The 19,769-nt window shown below is 51.8% G+C and overlaps 1 protein-coding gene across 3 annotated transcripts in view; it reads left to right on the forward strand.

Annotated features, from left to right (window-relative positions):
• The window catches only part of LOC100602507 (chondroitin sulfate synthase 1), a 205,758-nt gene that overhangs the window by 142,813 nt on the left and 43,176 nt on the right, over nt 1-19,769 (forward strand). For all 3 annotated transcript variants that reach the window (XM_030815097.1, XM_030815098.1, XM_030815099.1), the window contains exon 3: nt 11,365-14,011. In XM_030815097.1, coding sequence (XP_030670957.1) covers nt 11,365-11,673 — 309 coding nt within the window. In that variant the 3' untranslated portion in view covers nt 11,674-14,011. The remainder of the gene's footprint in view (nt 1-11,364; nt 14,012-19,769) is intronic.

Raw genomic sequence — 19,769 nt, forward strand, 5'->3', positions numbered from 1 at the left:
TTCTGTTTCAACACTGAAATCTGCTGTGAGTTTGATCACATGAGTCAGGTTCCCCAAGCCTTCCAAGAGCCATGGGACATTTGCTGTGAAATGCCAGCCTGAGGCTTCCTGGCAAGAACCCAGATCATCACCATTCCTTGTCATCTCTCATCAGGGCGACATCAGATGATAAACAGGATAAGCATCAGGATTAGTTTGTCAAGAGTAGGGCATTTTGAGCCAGGCAATGTGGCTCATGACTATAGTCCCAGCCACTTAGGAGGCCAAGGCTGTAGGATTGCTTGAGGCTAGGAGTTCAAGACCAGCCTAGGCAACATAGCTCGACCCTGGGTCCACAAAAGGAAAAAAAATCAGCTGGGCATGGAGGTGTGTGCCTGTAGTTCCAGCTAGTTGGGAGGCTGAGGAGGGAAGAGAGCTCGAACCCAGGAGTATGAGGCTGCATTGGGCTATGATTTGCACCCTTGTACTCCAGCCTGGGCAGCAGAGTGAGACCTCATGTCTTTAAAAAAGAGTGGGGATATTTTGGTACAAGCCATCTGGCTTCAGGTAAACCCCTGCCTGTGGCCTGTGGAAGGCGAGACAGTCAGCTCACCTTCTGGAAGGGCCACACCAGTGAGTGCCAACGGTGGTGACATCCGACTCATGAAGGGTTTGTGTGGTCTGGGACACCACTTAGTGGAGGATTTCTTTTTGAATCTGGACCCCTGCTAGTCTCATCCCAAGACTGGCTATTAAGGAGGTGCTTGCCATGCCATTGCGGGGAGTGTCACTTGGTTCTGGCTGATGAGGGGGTGAGTCCTGTGCTTGCACACAGGGATAATCTGTAGGCACCAATTCTGTAGATAAAGCCGGGTGACCCAAGGCTGACTGGTTTCCGGATTATGACAAGAAAAAAAAGCGCTTAAGAAAGATTGGAATAGCTGCACATTCTTTCCTAGCATTATGACAAGTGCAATCAACATTGGCTGCCTAAAACCTGGCGGCAGCCCTGGGCCGTCTGTGGGACAGGTCAGCTGCCATGTGGCCACTTGCTCATCTGACTTTGTATTGGTTGGTGGCTCCAAAAAGCGTCGGAAAGTGAAGCTGCCTTTCATTTGGTACCGATGCGGATGCCTACTCCGTTCCTGTCAGGGCGTGGGGCTTTGAGGGGAGCTAAGAAATTATCTAATGTTGGCAAAAAGTCCATATTCTAATTAGTGTTCAAAGTAGATAGTAGCCCTTTCCAAGCAAAAATCTCCTGTCCTGGAGGAGAAGGCCTTATCAGCCTGGGTGTCTTCTCCCATTTCTAACCATTTTGGAGAGTAATGACAATGTGTGCTTTAAATTTATCACAGGATCTTCCAAATGTGCAAATGCAACTTGTGGGCATGGGGACTGTCACTCTGGAGTCCTCTGTGTCCCACTTGGGAGAGTGTTCTGGGCTTTGTGGTTTGAAGGTCGTGGCTCCAGCAGTGGTGCCTGTGTCACCTCCTCCCACTCCACACCTAGGGCAGACATCACCAGCCGATCACGGCATCTCTTCCCCAACCCACACCCGCTTCCCAACACCTTGCTTCGGGCAGCACTTCCAGTGACTCTTGTGGCCTGTTTGCCTCTCTGGGCTTATTATTCAACAATTCGCAAGTGCTAGGCACTGAAATGGTGCTGGGAATAATACGGTGGTGAGCCAAAAGAGAAAAAGCCTTGGCTCTGGTGTTGTTTATAGTCTACGAGGGGCTGATGTGACAAGGGGACCACAGGAACAAATGTACAATTACGCCAGAGGTAGGACAGGCATGTTGCTGGGAGAACTTATTCTGGGGACATTGAGAGGAGAGACAGTTAGGTTCTGGAGGGTGGGCGGGGGGAAATGTGGATGGGAGTTTCGGAAGAGGTGCCTGGCAGCGGGGGGAGGAAGGTTGTCCAGTGTGGCTGTGGCACAGCTGGCCTACAGGTCTTTTTTTTTTTTTTTTTGAGACAGAGTCTCACTCTGTTGCCCAGGCTGGAGTGCAGTGGCATGATCTTGGTTCACTGCAGCCTCCACCTCCTGGGTTCAAGCAATTCTCCTGCCTCAGCCTTCTGAGTAGCTGGGGTTACAGTCCTGTTCCACCATGCCTGGCTAATTTTTGTATTTTTAGTAGAGATGGGGTTTTGCCATGTTGGCCAGGCTGGTCTTGAACTCCTGACCTCAGGTGATCCGCCCGCCTCAGCCTCCCAATGTGCTGGGATTACAGGTGTGAGCCACCGCCCCCGGCCAACCTATGAGTTTTGAGCGCCAAGACGTCAGACCAGACAGGGCCTTGCAGGCCACACTGAGGCTCGTGGGCATCGCTGAGAAGCAGCAAAGCAGCCCCTGGTGTCTAGGAGCTGGCTGGGCCCCTAGAGCTGGGCCTCGTGTTGTTAGGAGCTGTCCTGGCACTCCCAGCCCTGCCCTGCTGTCCTCACAGAGCACCGGCAAGGTCCCCTGCAACCGTTGGGAAGTGCAACAAGGCCACCCTGCAGTCGTGTCTAAGCACAGACAAAAGCCAGTCACAGTGCAAGCCAACAGCAGCAGATGTCCTCTCTGGGTTAAACTGAGTGACGCTGCTTCCTTCCCTGCTGTCAGGGCTGCCCTCCCTGCAGATCAGATGTATAGAGGTGTCCCATCAGAGGCCTGTCCCCCTCCTTGAGAGCACCCAATCTAGAGCAAAGCCTACTTCTTTGAACCCTCCTCAAAGTCACCATTCTCTGCGGAGGCACCCCATGGCTGCCGGGGGCGGGGGCAGCCTTCTGTTCAGCTGGCACCTGTTCAGCCACCGGTGATGCTCACAAGGAGCCCAGGGTTGGGGAAGGGGTGATGTTGCCATCTTCTCTTTTCTGTCATCCTCCTCTTGCTCAGGTCTGACCCCTAGTGAAGGGGCAGTGTGGGAGAGGAGGGGACGCAGCTGGGAGGATGCGACCTGACCACTGCCCTCGTGGTGATCCGGCGTGGGTTCCCTGAGACCCAACAGACTGCTCCCAAATGATTCTCGTTTCTGGGCACTGGGCTCTCCAGGAGGTGCCCCACTCCACACTCCCTGGGGACAGTCATGCTGACTGTCCTTGACCTGGTGAACTCATTTCCTCAAGGGCTAGTGCCTCGAGCCTCCCTCTAGCTGGGTCCTCAGGCCCCCCTCCAGCTGTCCAGGCTGTGTGGCCTACAGCACTCAACTTTTGGTGTGACTTTGGCCATGCACCTAGCCTCACCTTCACTCTGCCATCCCAGTGCTGGCTGGGGGTGACCAGCTTTTATTCCCTTATTTGTCCCCTCCCATGTTCCATTTTTATCCTATCAGAATGCCCTTTTTTCAATCCTCCCTGAGATTGGCTACTTTTAGGATCCTGCTAATTGGTGTGTTTTACAGAGCGCGGATTGGTGCATTTTACAATCCTCTTGCTGGCTACAGAATGCCAATTGGTGTGTTTTACAGAGCACTGATTGGTGCATTTTACAGTCCTCTTGCTGGCTACAGAATGCCGATTGGTGCGTTTTACAGAGCACTGATTGGTGCATTTTACAGTCCTCTTGCTAGCTACAGAGCACTGATTGGTGCATTTTACAATCCTCTTGTAGGACAGAAAAGTTCTCCAAGTCTCCACTTGACCCGGGAAGTCCAGTTGGCTTCACCTCTCACCAGCAGTGTGCCAGACCATCGGGCATCCTCAGGAGGGGTGGACCCGTGGTGTGTCCAGTGCTGCAGGGGAGCAATAGCAAGATTTGTAGGGGTCCTCACAGAGCCGTTTGTGCGATTGGAGATGGGGAGGGAAGCGCTGTCTGCTCTCCTTCAATGTGGGGCAGCTAGAGCGCTTCCCTAAAATCCGCTCCTCATCCCCGACAACCCCTGAAGCTTTATTTCCCCACTGCGGGTGAGGAGGTTGGGAGGCTGCGGGGTCCCAGCCTGGAATGTGGAATCGCTTGTGGGGCTGCTTCCGAGGAAACTCCCACAGTGTGTGCCCACACCAGGCCCTCAGCGCCTCTGGCACACAGCTGTTCTGTCCTGAGTGGTCAGTCTGGGGTAGTCTAGGGGCAGGAGGGGGACCCCAGGACTCTTCCCATCCTTCCTTTCCACCTGTATCCCTCAGCGGGATCCTGCTTCCCCCGGGTCTTGAAACCTGCTGGGAATGAATGGTCTTCGCCCGGCCTGCCTTCGGGTAATTAATACTCATCTCTGGCGGGGCCTGAGGACCAGAGGTTTGCATCTGTCTCACTTCCCCTGGCACCGAGGGCCCCAGCCATCACGGTGGAGGGGCGTTCCGGAGCGAGCTTTGTTCGTGAGATTTGGCCAAGCAACAAGCCTGTGCCTGACAGCTTCCCTGGTGAGGTGACGCTGCAAGGGTCACCACTGCCCTGGAGCCTTTGTCATCCTTGGTGTGAGGCCAGTGAGCCCTGACTGTCCTCCTGACAAGAGTGACCCTTTAGGCCAAGGGAACACGACCTCCCAACCCCTCAACAGTGGCTAAGCCGGCTTCCAACCCCCCCTGCCCGGCTGCCCCCTCTGCTGGCAGAGGAAGCTGTGCCAAGGCCTAGCCACGGGGCAGCCTGCAGATTCTGATGCCATCCACCAGAAAGGGGCTTCTCCCAGCCAGGGTCCAGCATGACTGGGAGGCAGAGGCCAGCTTTCTGCTCGGAAGTTCAGCCAGATCAGGCTTGAAGCCTTTCACTGAGTCCCGAGGAGACCCTTTGCCCCCAGCCGCCCTGAGTGTAGGATTCCTGTTTTCATGTGGATTCTCTTCCAGAGGAATTTGGAGAGAGGCCTGGAGTTGGAGCCTGCGCTCGCTGTTTGGTCCCAGGTGCACCTCTTAGCCTCTGAGCTTCAATTTTCTTGTTGACAAAATGGGCCACAGGCAACCAGTGTGTGTTGAGCAGCTGCTAGATTCCCGGCACTGCGGCTGCGACTCTCTCGCCTCTGGCATTCAATGGTCACCAGCGCCACGGCTGCCACACAGGTATCGACTATGCTGGGGGCCCCGGGCTGGCCCCACGCTGACTTACTCTCTTTATTCTATTGCAAAACCCTCAGCTCTTGGCAACTTCAGAGATGGTTCCTTCTATTCCCGGGGCTCGGCTCTGACTCCCACGTGGAAGGTTCTCCATTAGATGCAGCATGGATGGGCACTAACTGGGATGGAGGGACACCTGGGTTTCTTTTTCTTTTTTCTTTTTTTCTCTTCTTTTTTTTTTTTTTTTGAGATGGAGTCTCGCTCTGTCTCCCAGACTGGAGTGCAGTGGTGCGATCTTGGCTCACTGCAACCTCTGCCTTCTGGGTTCATGCCATTCTCCTGCCTCAGCCTCCCAAATAGCTGGGACTACAGGCAGGTGCCACCATGCCTGGCTAATTTTTTGTATTTTTAGTAGAGACGGGGTTTTACCGTGTTAGCCAGGATGGTCTCATCTCCTGACCTTGTGATTCGCCTGCCTCGGCCTCCCAAAGTGCCGGGATTACAGGCTTGAGCCAGCACACCCAGCCAGGTTTCACTTCTGAAATTAAATTTGCGTGACTTATGAACCAACAAGAGCAAATAACTAATATCTTATTGAAAAAGCCTCCTCTGGGCCAGGTGATTTATACACATTTTCCTAATGAACCTTCACAGTAGTCCTGTGAGATACTATCTTTCCCATTTCACAGATGAGAACGTTCAGGAAACCGAGGACTTGCCGGGGTCGGTCAGCACAGAAGAGGTGGGCAGGATTTGGATCTGGGTCTCATGCCTCAGCCCGTGCTCCTGCATTCCACTGGGCTGCCAACAGCTATCATTTAGGAAGGCGCATTCATGGCCTGGGGTCTACGTGGCTGGCAGGCCATGGCGGTTACAGGGTAGAACTATGGTTTTGCAGGGAATTAATGGAGGTCCAGCCTCATCTGCAGGAGGTGCCGTTGGAAGGCCCAGTGCTCCCACAGTGGAGAGGCTCCTGGGATGAAGGACCCAGGGCCAGGGCATTCCATGGAGGGCCTGAAGACCCCTCCACCTCAGCTAGCTTCCGCCTCAATCTCAGCCGGCCTGGGTGGCAGCCACGGAAACCCAGGCCTGTCTGCGGCCCCTCAGCCTGGCGGCCCTGGGGATGCTGCATTGCAAAACCACACTGTCTTGTTTTGACTTTCTCTTGGTTTCCCAGAAAATTTATTTACAGAAGTAAGAATGATTTATAACTTTAAATTCTTCTTTTATTATGGTAAAATAGACATAACACACATTCTACCATTTTAACCATTTTTAAGTACACAGTTCCGTGGCAGTAATTCCCAATGAGTACATTCACAATGCTGCACAGCCATTCACAGCCATTCATTTCCAGAACTTTTTCATTATCTCAAGCAGAAACTCTGTATCCATTAAATAATACCTCCCCGTTCTCCCTCCCCGCAGCCCCTGGCTACCACCGTTCCACTTTCTGACTATGAATTTGCTGTAGGTACCTCATGTAAGCAGGATCATGGTTGTTGTCCTCTTCCGATTGGCTTATTTCATTTCGCACAGTGCTGTCAAGGTTCATTCATGTTTCAGCATGTCAAAATTTATTTCTTTTAGAAGGCTGAATAATACTCCATCGTGTAGATAGAACACAATTTGTGTATCCATTCATCTGTTGAATGGACGTTTGGGTTGTTTCCATCTTATTTTTAATTATTTATTTATTTATTTATTTTTTGAGACGGAGTCTTACTCTGTCGCCCAGGCTGGAGTGCAATGGCACGATCTAGGCACACTGCAACTTCTGCCTCCTGGGTTCAAGCAATTCTCCTGCCTCAGCTTCCCGAGTAGCTGGGACTATAGGCATGTGCCACCATGCCCGGCTAGTTTTTGCATTTTTAATAGAGACGGGGTTTCACTGTGTTGGCCAGGCTGGTCTCAAACTCCTGACCTCGTGAACCGCCCGCCTCAGCTTCCCAAATTGCTGGGATTACAGGTGTGAGACTGGCCTCCATCTTTTAACTATTGCAAACAATGCTGCTATGAACATGAGTCTACAAATGCCTGTTTGAGTCCCTGCTTTCAATTGTTCAGGGTATATACCCAGAAGTGGAATTGAGAGATCGTGTGGTAATGTTTAACTTTCTGAGGAATCACCATACAGTTTTTCTCAGTGGCCGAATCATTTTACATTCTGCCAGTAGCGACAAGGGTCTCAAGGCTCTCCACGTCCTTGCCAACACCTGTTTCCCTTTATAATAATAGTCATCCTACAGCACATGAAGTGGTATCTCATTGTAGTTTTATGCCTCTTAACTGTTTAAAAGTTTTACCTCCAATGTAAAAATACTATTTGTCCTATTCTAACTTATTTATTCTTTTTTGTTTGTTTTAATTATTATTATTATTATTTTGAGATGGAGTCTTGCTCTGTCACCCAAGTTGGAGTGCAATGGTTTGATCTTGGCTCACTGCAACCTCTGCCTCCTGGGTTCAAGTGATTCTCCTGGCTCAGCCTCCCGAGTAGCTGGGATTACAGGCAGGCACCACCACACCCGGCTAATTTTTCTATTCTCAGTAGAGATGGGGTTTTGCCATGTTAGCCAGGCTGGTCTCAAACTCCTGGCCTCAAGTGATCTGCCTGCCTCGGCCTCTCAAAGTGCTGGGATTACAGGTGTGAGCCACTGTGCCTGGCCTTTTTAAAATTATTTTTAATTGACACATAATAATTGTATGTATTTGTAGGGTAAGGTGTGATATTCTGATACATTTATACGATGTGTGGTGATCAAATTAGGGTAATTAGCATATCTATCACCTCAAACACTTATCATTTCCTTGTGTTGGAAACATTTAAATTCTTCAAGCCATTTGAAAATATATAATAAAAGAAATTGTTACGTGTAGTCATCCTACAGTACTATAGAACGGGGTCCCCAACCCCCCAGCCACAGACTGGTCCTGGTCTGTGGCCTGTTAGGAACCAGGCTGCACAGCAGAAGGTGAGAGGCCGTGGAGCGAGCAAAGCTTCATCTGTATTTACAGCTGCTCCTCATCACTCACATGAGCGCCTGAGCTCCACCTCCTGTCAGATCAGCAGCGGGGTTAGATTCTCATAGCAGCACAAACCCTACTGTGAACTGCGCAGGCGAGGGATCTAGGGTGCACGCTCCTTATGAGAATCTAATGCCTGATGATCTGTCAGTGTCTCCCTCACCCCCAGAAGGAACTGTCTAGTTGCAGGAAAACAAGCTCAGGGCTCCCACTGATTCTGCAATATGACGAGTTGTATAAATATTTCATCATATATTCCCATGTAATAATAATAGAAATAAAGTGCACAATAATTGTAATGCACTTGAATATCCCAAAACTATACCTGCAACTCTGGGGGATGTGGAAAAATGGTCTTCCACAAAACCAGTCCCTGGTGCCAAAAAAGGCTGGGGACAGCTGCTGTAGAACACTAGAACTCATTCCTCTTAGCCAGCTGTAATTTTGTATCCATTAACCAGCTTCTCCCCATCCTCCCTCTCCTCCTACCCTTCCCAGCCTCTGGTAACCACTTTTCTGTTTTCTTCCATGAGACCCACCGTTTTAGCTTCCACATGTGGGTGAGACCGTGTGGTATTTGTCTTTCTGTGCCTGGTTTATTTCATTTCGCATATTGTCCTCCAGGCTCATCCACGACAGAATTTCATTCTTTTTTTTTTTTTTAATCAAATTGCTTAATAAGGCGACTTTCCTATTTACCTGACCTTCCTTTGGCAGTGCATGAGAGGTGAAATTTCTGTATACTCTCACTAACATTTGATATTATCAGTCTTTCAAAATGTTCACAATCAGGTGGGCAAAAAGTGGTGCCTTTAATAACTAGGTTTCATAGGCTTCATCAGTAGATAAGATCTTTGCCGTGGGTCTGTAGAAAATGCCCTAATCAGTGAAGGAAACAAGAGCTAAAATGTTCTCTTCTCCTCCGCCGCCTCTATCTGTTGAGAGGTTCGGCTCATCTGGTTTTTCCTACTCTAATAAGCTAACGTAATGAGTCTTACTGTCAAGCAAATCTTGCTTACCTGGGATTAAATGCTACTTGGTCATGATGGGTTATTCCTTTACTATGCTACTTGATTTGATTTGCTAATATATTAAAATGTTTGCATAGATGATCATTAGCGTGCTCTCTTTTTGTTTTGGAATTAACTTTATATTATCCTGCAAAATACGTTAATTCACTTTCTAGATTGTTATATGCTCCAAAAGTTTATCTAACATGATAATTTTGAAGGTTAAGTAAAAGTGTCCCGGGTGCGGTGGCTCATGCCTGTAATCTCAGCACTTTGGGAGGCCAAGGCGGGTGGATCATGAGGCCAGGAGTTCAAGACCAGGCTGGTCAAGATAGTGAAACCCCGTCTGTACTAAAAATACAAAAAAATTAGCCAGGCTTGGCGGCAGGTGCCTGTAATCCCAGCTACTCGGGAGGCTGAGGCAGAGAATTGCTTGAACCTGGGAGGTGGAGGTTTCAGTGAGCCAAGATCGTTCCACTGTACTCCAGCCTGGGCGACAGAGCAAGACTCCATCTCAAAAAATAAATAAATAAATAAAAGTCTATAAACACATCTGGGCCCGGGCATTTAAAAAAAAATGTTCAGTCTTCCAGTTTAGTCTTTTATTGTCTATCCAAATTCTTTGGCTATTGAACTATCCAAGCTTTCTCTTTTTAAGCTTTTGGGGAATAGGTTTCAATACATTTCTTGTCTACTGTTTCTCTTAGTGTTTTCTAATTCCAACCCACTCTTTTTGGAATTTCTATTAGATGGTTTTGCAACTTCTGCGTCTATCCTCCATGCATCTTCACATTTCCTTCACAGTTTTCATGCTGTTTTCCTTGCGTGTGACGTTCTGAACAGGACTTGGGCTTCAAACTCCAGAAACTTGCTCTTCACGGGGCTCCAATTTTCTCCTTGGCTTTCTTGAGTTCTCCTTCTAACAATCATATGTTTAACAATCATATGTTAAGGTCTTTAGTTGGTTTTTTTTTTTTTTTTTAACAGTGGCCTGATCTTTATTTCTGTAAATACATTACTAGACTTTTTTTTTTTTGAGATAGGGTCTCACTCTGTTGCCTAGGCTGGAGTGCTGTGGTGCAATCTCAGCTCACTGCAACCACCACATCCCAGGTTCAAGTGATTCTCATGCCTCAGCCTTCCAAGTAGCTAGGATTACAGGTGTCCCCACCATGCCCGGCTAATTCTTTTTTGTATTTTTAGTAGAGACGGGGTTTCACCATGTTGGCCAGGCTGGTCTCGAATTCCTAGCCTCAAGTGATCTACCCACCTCGGCCTCCCAAAGTGCTGGGATTACAGGTGTGAGCTGCTGTGCCTGGCCAATATACTTCTTTTAAAATCTCCATTTCTTTGTAATAAGAACTCACTTCCTTTAGGTGGTTTAGCTGTTGAGTTTGGTGACTGTCTCTCGCTGTGGGTTTTCCTCAGCTGTTTGTAGTGTCTTCATTAAGTGCTCATCTTAGAAGGGGAGGTTTCCTGTTGACGCATCTGTGAGTGATTTATCTATTTACCCTCAGCAATTGCAGGTTAGAGGCAAGACTGCGTCACCAGGTAGGCTGGGCCAGTGGGTGGTCTTCTGGATGCAGGCCCTTAGCACCTAACAGTCACTTGCAGCCCTGTTCTCTCCCTTGTACCTGCTCCCACGGAACGGGAAGCAGCCACCATTTCCAGAATTTGGAGCTATGGTTTCCTCATTCTCACTAATCCCAGCTGCTTCGTAACTTCTGGCCCACTGAGAGTATCCTGTTCTGGTTATCTGTCGCTGAGTAAGGAATCACTCTTAAAGGTAATGGCTTAAGACAACCATTTTATTCTCACTTCTTATGGCTCCTGAGAGTTGATGGGTTTGGCTGGCAGGTCCTGTTCTGACGCCCTCCTCTTATGGGGCTGCAGCCAGACCGGTTGGGCACTGCTTATCCGGGCATCAGACGGAACACCTACCTGTGTCACTCCATGTGGCTTGGGCTTCCTCACAGCATGGGGTCTGGGTGTCAATAATAAGCTTGCTCAGAGGGCCAGGCAGAAATGGAATCGGCCTTCTGACCCAGCTAGTCACGTGGCATCACTTTTGTGTAGTCACTGGCCCACCAGGGTTCCAGGAGAGGAAGGAGAGGCCCCAACTCTGGAGAGGAGGAACGTCTGAGCCCCGTGGTAGAAAAGCCATTTGGGATGGAAGGTCTTGTTGTAGCCATCTTGGAAAATGCAATCTGCCACAACCACCTTTCCCCAGCACTGCCAGGAATTTATTTTCTTAAACACCTTTTCTGCATTTTTTAAGAACTTAGGGGCAGGGTCATGGAGCCAAAGCTTGCACTCACCAGTCATCTTGATGTGATCTCACCTCATGGCTTATTTAATTTGTATTATTCCCCGCTGTTCTATCTTGCAGTTTGTGCCACTTCATCCTCGTGTACTCAGCTGGTGTTCCACACAGAAACCCCCTGGGGCCAGCGTGCACGGTGTAGGCTTGAGGTGGAGGCTGTTCTCCTGGCCTTGTCGGACACAGCCTGGAAGCGGGGCCCAGTCACAGCGACAGTCATGGATCCCAAAGGTCCCCCGCCAGCTCTGCACACCCCTGCCTCCTAAGGATCTCTGCAGCTGCTGTGACCCACAGTTGGGAGTGCTCCAGGGAGTTCTCATGTGTGCTCCTCCACATGCAAGAGCCACTACCTCTCGGGCGCCGATGCAGAATGGCTGATGGGAACGGCTCGTCCCCTCTGAATGATCTCTCTCTTCCAAAAACCTGAGCATGGGTCCCCATGGCCTGCCCTCGGCCTGTCCAGTAGGCAGGGTGGACACAGCACAGCAGTGCCTGGCTGCCCTGTCTCCCTCCTCTCACCGAGTCCTCCTGCAGGTGCACACTGGCGAGCTGCCCCACCGTCCTTCAGATTGGAGGTGCCTGAGGGAAGGGGCAAGCACAGGGGGATTGGAGGCCGTGCTAGTCAGGCTGGGTGAAGCAGCGGGGCTTGAGGAGGGCACCGCAGCCCCGTGAAGCTGAATTAGGACCTGGGAGCCACCTAGGCCTGGGCCCCACAATGGAGACTGGGGAGTTAGGAGATGGCTGTGGTCCCTGTCGTCTCACCCGACGCCCAAGTGAGATGCTTAGGAGTTAAATGGACAGAGCCTGCAGCTGGGGCCGATGCTGAGAAGGCCTCTCCGGAGGGGGAATTTGCTTTCTCTTGCAACAAGGGAAGCTTGAATTCTGCCATAAGGATCTCCATTCCTCACCAAGAAGTCTGGAGTCACGCCACACACAGCTGGATCAGCGCTGTGTTTTGGTCTGATGTGACAGTGGTTAAACTTGTGTGACAATGAGAAATCAGGACGAACGACTTCCTTCATGTCAAAGTTTCCTAACTTTTCAGGGAAGAGAAAATAGGGCAACTGCATCATATTGCGGACAGTGAACTCGGATCTTTTAACTTCATTCCTACACCCAAGTTGCTGATTGAGGGAAATGGACAGGGGCCGGCCTGACCCTTGGGTCTCAGGTACAGACAGGACAGGGCTGTCTGCCGAGAAGTGAGGCAGGAGCCGAGCAGGGATGTTTTGGAATCGGCAAGGGTGTCTGAACACCTTCGGCTCTGCCTGCATCTGCTCCTCAGGCTGTCTGCAAGTAGCACCGTGTCCTGGAGCCGCATGTTAAAAAGCTGGTTTGGTTCAGGCTTTTGAAAAATCAAAACAAGACAAGCATCCCCCACCTTGAGGAACAACAACTTTTTCCCAGGCTTGCAAGCGCTGTGGCCGGGTCGCCCTGGCAACGACACATTTTGGATCGGCCGCTTCCCCGGGCCTTTGTTTCCCGTGTGCACAACGGGGATGGGAGAAGGTCAAGGTCACTTCCGGCTGCACATTCTGGGAGGCAAACCCATACCTCGGGGGCCTCTCTCCTGCCCTTTAGTCCCTGGCTGGCATCTCAGTGGCATCTCAGCAGGGAGAATAAAGGCGTCTGTGTTGCAGCTTCCTGGGGACTCTTCCTTGGAAACAGTCTGATAGACAATGATGGCAGCTGCTGACTGCCTATGGCCTGGCTGCTGCCGGCCATGTGGGCCTCTGGAACGGGGTGCCTAGTCGAGGCTCCCCAGACCCACTTCCACAGCCACAGGACCTGCCTGCAGTCTCTTTCCCTCTTCCTGGAAACTTCTGTCCCTTTGTCCACTCCCGATGAGTCAGAGTAGCCGATGGAGAGGAGTGCAGAGCCCAGGCCGGAATCAAGTGGCAAAGGCAAGGTGTGTCTCCTCTCTAAGGTCACTAGGCCACAGCAGCAGTGGTTTTCGTTTGGGCCTGACAAGGAGCCGGTGCTGTAGTCACCCATGACTCTGGAGGCCCTGTTCATCCATCAGGCCTGGAAACACCAGCAGGCCTGGCCAACCCACCCCAGAGCTCAGCCAGCATGGACAGTCAGTCTTGGCCAGCAGCACCTTCCTCAGGCCTGAGAAGAAGAGGCCAGGTCTGCCTGGCACAAGCTGCAAACTTTGGTTCCCTGTACCCCAGGTGGAGGGGGCTGCCCCGCCAGAGGCAGCTCCCACGTCCCCTGAGCCTGAGTCATTACCTGCTAAAGAGGGGACAGCTCTTCAAAAGACCTGTGGCCTCCCGGGTCCCAGGAGCATCCGTGAAAGTGAAAAGGGCAGAAGGTTTCTTGGCACAGTTTTCTGAATCTCTCCCTGGGCCATCTGTTCCAGTTACTGCTGTTTTCTAACAAAGCACCCCAAAACTTAGCAGCATACCACAGCCATCTTCCCATACTCCTGGTTCTGCAGGTCTGGAAGTTGGACAGAGCACAGGAGGGCTGACTTGCTTCCATCCTGTAAAGTCTGAGGCCTCCACTGCAAAAACTCCACCGCTGAGAGGGACCCAACAGCTGGAACCATCTGAAGACGTCATCTCTCATGTTTCCCCCCCATGATGCTGGCTGTTGGGGGGACCTCAGCCCAGGCCGTTGGCCACAACAGCTTCTGCATGTGGCTTGGGCTTCCTCAGAGCATGGCGGCCTCATCACAGTCAGACTTCTTGACTACAGGCTCAGGGCTCCAGAGGTGAGTGTCTGTTTCATTGCCTTTCCCACTGAGCTTTGGCAGTTATGCTGCATCATTTCCACCACATTCTATTTGTAACAAGCAAGTCACGAGCTCCCCCATATACAAGGGGAAGGGCCACAGACTCCACTTCATGGGGGAAGGGCCACAGACTCCATTTCTTGATGGGAGGGGTGACAGGATGGGAGGTACTGTTGTGGCCGTCTTTGGAGAACATAATCAGACACAGCACTCTCCTGGCTTTCCTCCCACTCTGCCCCAGCCACGATCCAGCTGCACAGACAGCCTTGATCAGGCCCTTCCAGTACCTTCTTCTCTTCCTAACAGCCGCTGGACAGGTCCTCCACAGGCCCAATAGTGAGCTGGGCCACCAAGCCATGTGGGAGGCCCCTCCATTTCTGCCTTTTTCACCATGCTGGGGAAAGGGGCAAGCTCAGGGTTAACTGGAGTCCACAGGGTCACTCAGTTTGATGGAGTGCCCCAGGCTGTCCTGGGGCCTGGCCTGCCTCCCTCACTATCTGTGACTGTTCATGTGGCTTTTGGTTTTGTGTTTCTTGGCTTGTGAGTTGTGGTTCTGGAATGAGGGGAGCCAGGCAGAGCCTCACCCTGGAGCCTAGCAGTGGGGGGTCCTGAGAGCCACCCCGGGAGCCCAGAGCTTCCTCTGTGGATGGTCTCCCCTCTGTGGCTGCAGTTTAGGGGCCTTGGGACAGAACCTTTTGCCATCCCCTGCCCTATTTGTATTGGGGCAGGCTGTTCTTGGTGGAATACAGTTTCTGTGTGGCTGACACAAGTGTAAACTGCAGACTTGCCTTTGGTGGCTGAGTTCTGAGGAGTTTTGCTGAGAACAGTACAAGGGTTAGTAGGTCCCAGCTGTGAGAGCTGTGGGACCATTGTAGTTGTAGAAGCTGCTTTTGTCAAGAGACTCTCTCAGGAAAAATGTTCTCTGGATTTCCAGACCCTTCTCTACTCTTTCCCCTACTCCCAATGTACCCCTGGCCCACAGACCCCCCAAATTCCCTAGTGTGGACACAGAGCCCTACTCTGCCACCAGGCCTGCACCTGGCCATGGGTCCAGACACCGGAGACATTAAAGCATGTGTTCCTGCGCACGCACACACACACACACACACAAACACACACACACAAACACACATACATACACACATACACGTACACAGACACACATATACACTCACATGCACAGACACGAACACACACACACACACACATACATACACACACACATACACAGACACACATATACACACACACATGCACAGACACAAACACACACATACAAACACACATGCACAGACACGAACACACACACACACATACAAACACACATGCACAGGCACGAACACACACACATACATACACACACACATACAGACACACATATACACCACATGCACAGACACAAACACACACACACACACACAACACAACACAACACAACACATACACACACACATCACAACACAACACAATACAAACACACATGCACAGACACGAACACACACACATACAAACACACATGCACAGGCACGAACACACACATACATACACACACATACAGACACACATATACACACACATGCACAGACACAAACACACACACACATGCACAGACACGAACACACACACATACATACACACATACACATACACAGACACACATATACACACACACACGCCCAGACACGAACACACACACATACAAACACACATACACAGACACACAAACACACACATCACAACAAAACACACATACAAACACACATGCACAGACACGAACACACACACAAACAAACACACATGCACAGCACGAACACAACAACACACACATACAGACACACATATACACACACATGCACAGACAAACACACACATACAGAACACACACACACATACACAACACATACACACACACATAACACACACACGCCAGACACGAACACACACATACAACACACATACAGACACACACACACACATACACACACATGCACAGACACGAACACACACACATACAAACACACAGCACAGACACGAACACACACACACATACACACATCACAGACACGAACACACACACACACATACAGACACACACATACACACACACGCACAGACACGAACACACACACACATACATGCACATACACACAAACACGCACGAGCACACACATACATGTGCGTGCACACAGAGAACAGACTATCCATGAGCCTGTAGTACATGCAAAAAAGCCAAGTTACATTTTTAAAAATTTTCTATTGCACAAGAAATACAAGATGCCGCCTGGAACGCTGGGAGAAGGAAGCCAGGCCCGCTCGTTTGGGCCTCTGCCTGCCCGCCTGGGGTGTCTGTATTTACATTAGTCCACGCCCGCCACAAGGGTTCCTTTCTCCCCACATAGCATCATACTTGGGAATACTTGGTAAAGTAAACTCATCAAGCCCACAAACTCTTCTCAGAGGGCCCAGGAGCCCAGGGGCAGCCATTGCTCGGCGGGCGGGTCCCCTGTCGCGGCGGGGCCAGGCCAAGCCGGCGGGAGGATGGGGTCCGGCGGCTCGGAGCGGGGCGCCCCCTGGCGGCGGGCGAGGGAACTGCTCCTGCCCGCGGGTTGCATGGGGGCAGGTGCCCTAAGGAATGGGCTGGAGAGGCTGCCACTGCTCACTGCTCTCCTGGGCTTCAGTGAGGGAGAGGAGCTGTTACATTTTGGCAAACAGCAGACCTTTTTTTCCAAAGCCCCCAGCTTCTAGCCACCATGGTTGACCGAGTTCTTTCTCTGCTGTAGGAGAAACAGGGTCCAGCCCCCAGCTTTGCCCAAGGGTCCCCCTGGCCCCCCTTCCCCGTCATTGCCTGGGAGTTAGTGATGACTGGGGAGGACTGGTTTTTGGGAGAGGGGCTGCAATGAGGAGCGTCACATTTTCTGAAGTGACAAGGAAGCCTCTGCACCCAGACCCTCAAGTTCGTTCCCCCATCCAGTGTCCACCTGCCTGTCTCCCTTTAGCAAGTAAGTCCTCCCAACCCAGCCCCTCACTTGGATGCGATCCCTCCCTGAGAACTGAGAGGGGCAAGTGCCCTGCCTTGAGCGATGGGAGTTCCTCTGTAGGGCCTTGTCACTTGGGGAATGCCAGGCCCCTCGCTGCTGGTTCCTGTCCCTGCCCCTGTCCCTGTGCCGGGGACAGCTGTGTGCAGCTGAAGAGAATTTTCAAGGCCAAGCCTGAGGTTCAGGGTCTACTCCCTGACTTGAACAGAAGTAGACAGCATGAAAGACGTTACACTGGCCCTCAGCATGCCAGGGTCAGGAGGGTGGGGGTGGTGGGGGGCCGTGGATAGTCCCCAAGAACATTGACAGGAAAGACCTGGAGGCCGTATGCACCCGAACTGTACTTCAGCAGCCAGGGTGGGGGCTGCAGCGTCTTCCCTGATGCCTGCTCTCCGCAGTGGGGATCTGTCTATGCTGTTCCAGGCTGTCATCCCTGATTATTTTCCATCTCTGTCATTGAGGAAACAAGGATCTAAGAGGCGCAGAAACGTGCCCTGGGTCTGGCAGTTGGCAATTGGCAGAGGCAGGATTTGAACCTGGGCCTGTATTTCCAAATCCCACCCTCATCACCACATTGAGGAGCAGCCCCTTGAGGCTGAGCTCTGGCAATTCCTTTAGTCCTCAGTGTGGCCTCGAGGGAGAGGTTTGGGGCAAAGGCCTGGGCCTTTGGCTTTTGGGGTTTCCAGGGCCCAGCAGAGGCCCAATTCCTGGCTGCCCCTCCTTGAACTCAGGGGACTTGGGGTCTTTGGTCTTGAGGCCCCCATGGCCTCCATTGTGAGGGAACCTGGAAGTGTGTGGCACAGCCATTGGTTCATCAACCAAGGAGGCAGGGCGTGGAGGAGCCACAGTCCAGGAGAGAGGAGGTGGCTGTGGGTCACCCAGCCAGGAGGTGCTGGAGGGAGTGCGAGCCCCATTTTCTGACCCTGACCCCAGCTGCCCCGCTTCATATTACACTACCCAGTGTGTCTCTGTTCTCTTAGGTCCGACCTCCAAACGTAAAAGTGAATGAAAGGGAAACCAATAACGGGAAACTCAAAGGACAGGGGCCTCTGGGGTGGGCAGACCAGTAGCTGGAAGGGGTCCAGCCCTGATTCCTGAGATCGCCTCAGCCTTGTGCAGGCCCTGGGCCCCCGCCCAGCAGGCCCCAGTGATGGGCAGGCTGGGCTCCAGCCATTGTCTGCTCCACGGCTCCGTTGCAGAGCAGAAACCTTGCACCGAGGGCAAAAACACCTAGCGTGCCTTAGATCCAACTTAAACCTTTTTGATAAAGAAAGTCCAGATAAAGAGTTCATTCACTTCCACTTCTCCAGATGCACTTGATTTGAGGCTTCTGTGACCTGATGCCGCTATTTCAGAGGTAGAGATGTTTTCTAGTTCCTTCCACCTCATTGTCAGCTGAAGCTCCCCCCAGCCCCCACCCTCTTCCTCCCCTCCTTCTCCTCTGTCTCCAGACCTGGGTAGAAGTTGTGCTGCTTGAGGGCAGGGTTGACGGGGCTGCCTTGGCTGGACTTGGAGATGGAGGATTGATTGAGTGGCGGTGGGAGAGATGTCGCCGGGCACACAGCACATCCTAGAGGCCACTTCGGAGGAAGGGAAGAGGTCAGCTCCTGGTGCTCATGTGGTGGAAGCCACAACCACCTCGCAGAGCCTTTTAGGATCTGCGCAGGGACCGGTGTGAGCGTTTCAGGATCTGGGGAGGGACTGGTGTGAGCCTTTTAGGATCTGCGTGGGGACCAGTGTGAGCCTTTTAGGATCTGCGCAGGGACCAGTGTGAGCGTTTCAGGATCTGCGCAGGGACCGGTGTGAGCGTTTCAGGATCTGGGGAGGGACTGGTGTGAGCCTTTTAGGATCTGCGTGGGGACCAGTGTGAGCCTTTTAGGATCTGCGCAGGGACCGGTGTGAGCGTTTCAGGATCTGGGGAGGGACTGGTGTGAGCCTTTTAGGATCTGCGCAGGGACCAGTGTGAGCGTTTCAGGATCTGGGGAGGGACCAGTGTGAGCCTTTTAGGATCTGCGTGGGGACCAGTGTGAGCCTTTTAGGATCTGCGCAGGGACCAGTGTGAGCGTTTCAGGATCTGGGTAGGGACTGGTGTGAGCCTTTTAGGATCTGGGTAGGGACCGGTGTGAGCCTTTCAGGATCTGGGTAGGGACTGGTGTGAGCCTTTTAGGATCTGGGTAGGGACTGGTGTGAGCGTTTCAGGATCTGGGTAGGGACCAGTGTGAGCCTTTTAGGATCTGCGCAGGGACCAGTGTGAGCATTTCAGGATCTGGGGAGGGACCAGTGTGAGCCTTTTAGGATCTGGGTAGGGACTGGTGTGAGCCTTTTAGGATCTGCGTGGGGACCGGTGTGAGCGTTTCAGGATCTGGGTAGGGACCAGTGTGAGCCTTTTAGGATCTGGGTAGGGACCGGTGTGAGCCTTTTAGGATCTGCGTAGGGACCGGTGTGAGCCTTTTAGGATCTGCGTAGGGACCGGTGTGAGCCTTTCAGGATCTGGGTAGGGACTGGTGTGAGCCTTTTAGGATCTGGGTAGGGACCGGTGTGAGCCTTTTAGGATCTGCGTAGGGACCGGTGTGAGCCTTTCAGGATCTGGGTAGGGACTGGTGTGAGCCTTTTAGGATCTGGGTAGGGACCGGTGTGTGCTTGGAGGACAGGGGCCAGGCAGGCTCTCCAGAGTGTGCAGAAAAGTGCCTCCTGGAGATTCT

This window comes from Nomascus leucogenys, chromosome 6 (assembly GCF_006542625.1).
Source record: "Nomascus leucogenys isolate Asia chromosome 6, Asia_NLE_v1, whole genome shotgun sequence".
Lineage (NCBI taxonomy): Eukaryota > Metazoa > Chordata > Mammalia > Primates > Hylobatidae > Nomascus > Nomascus leucogenys.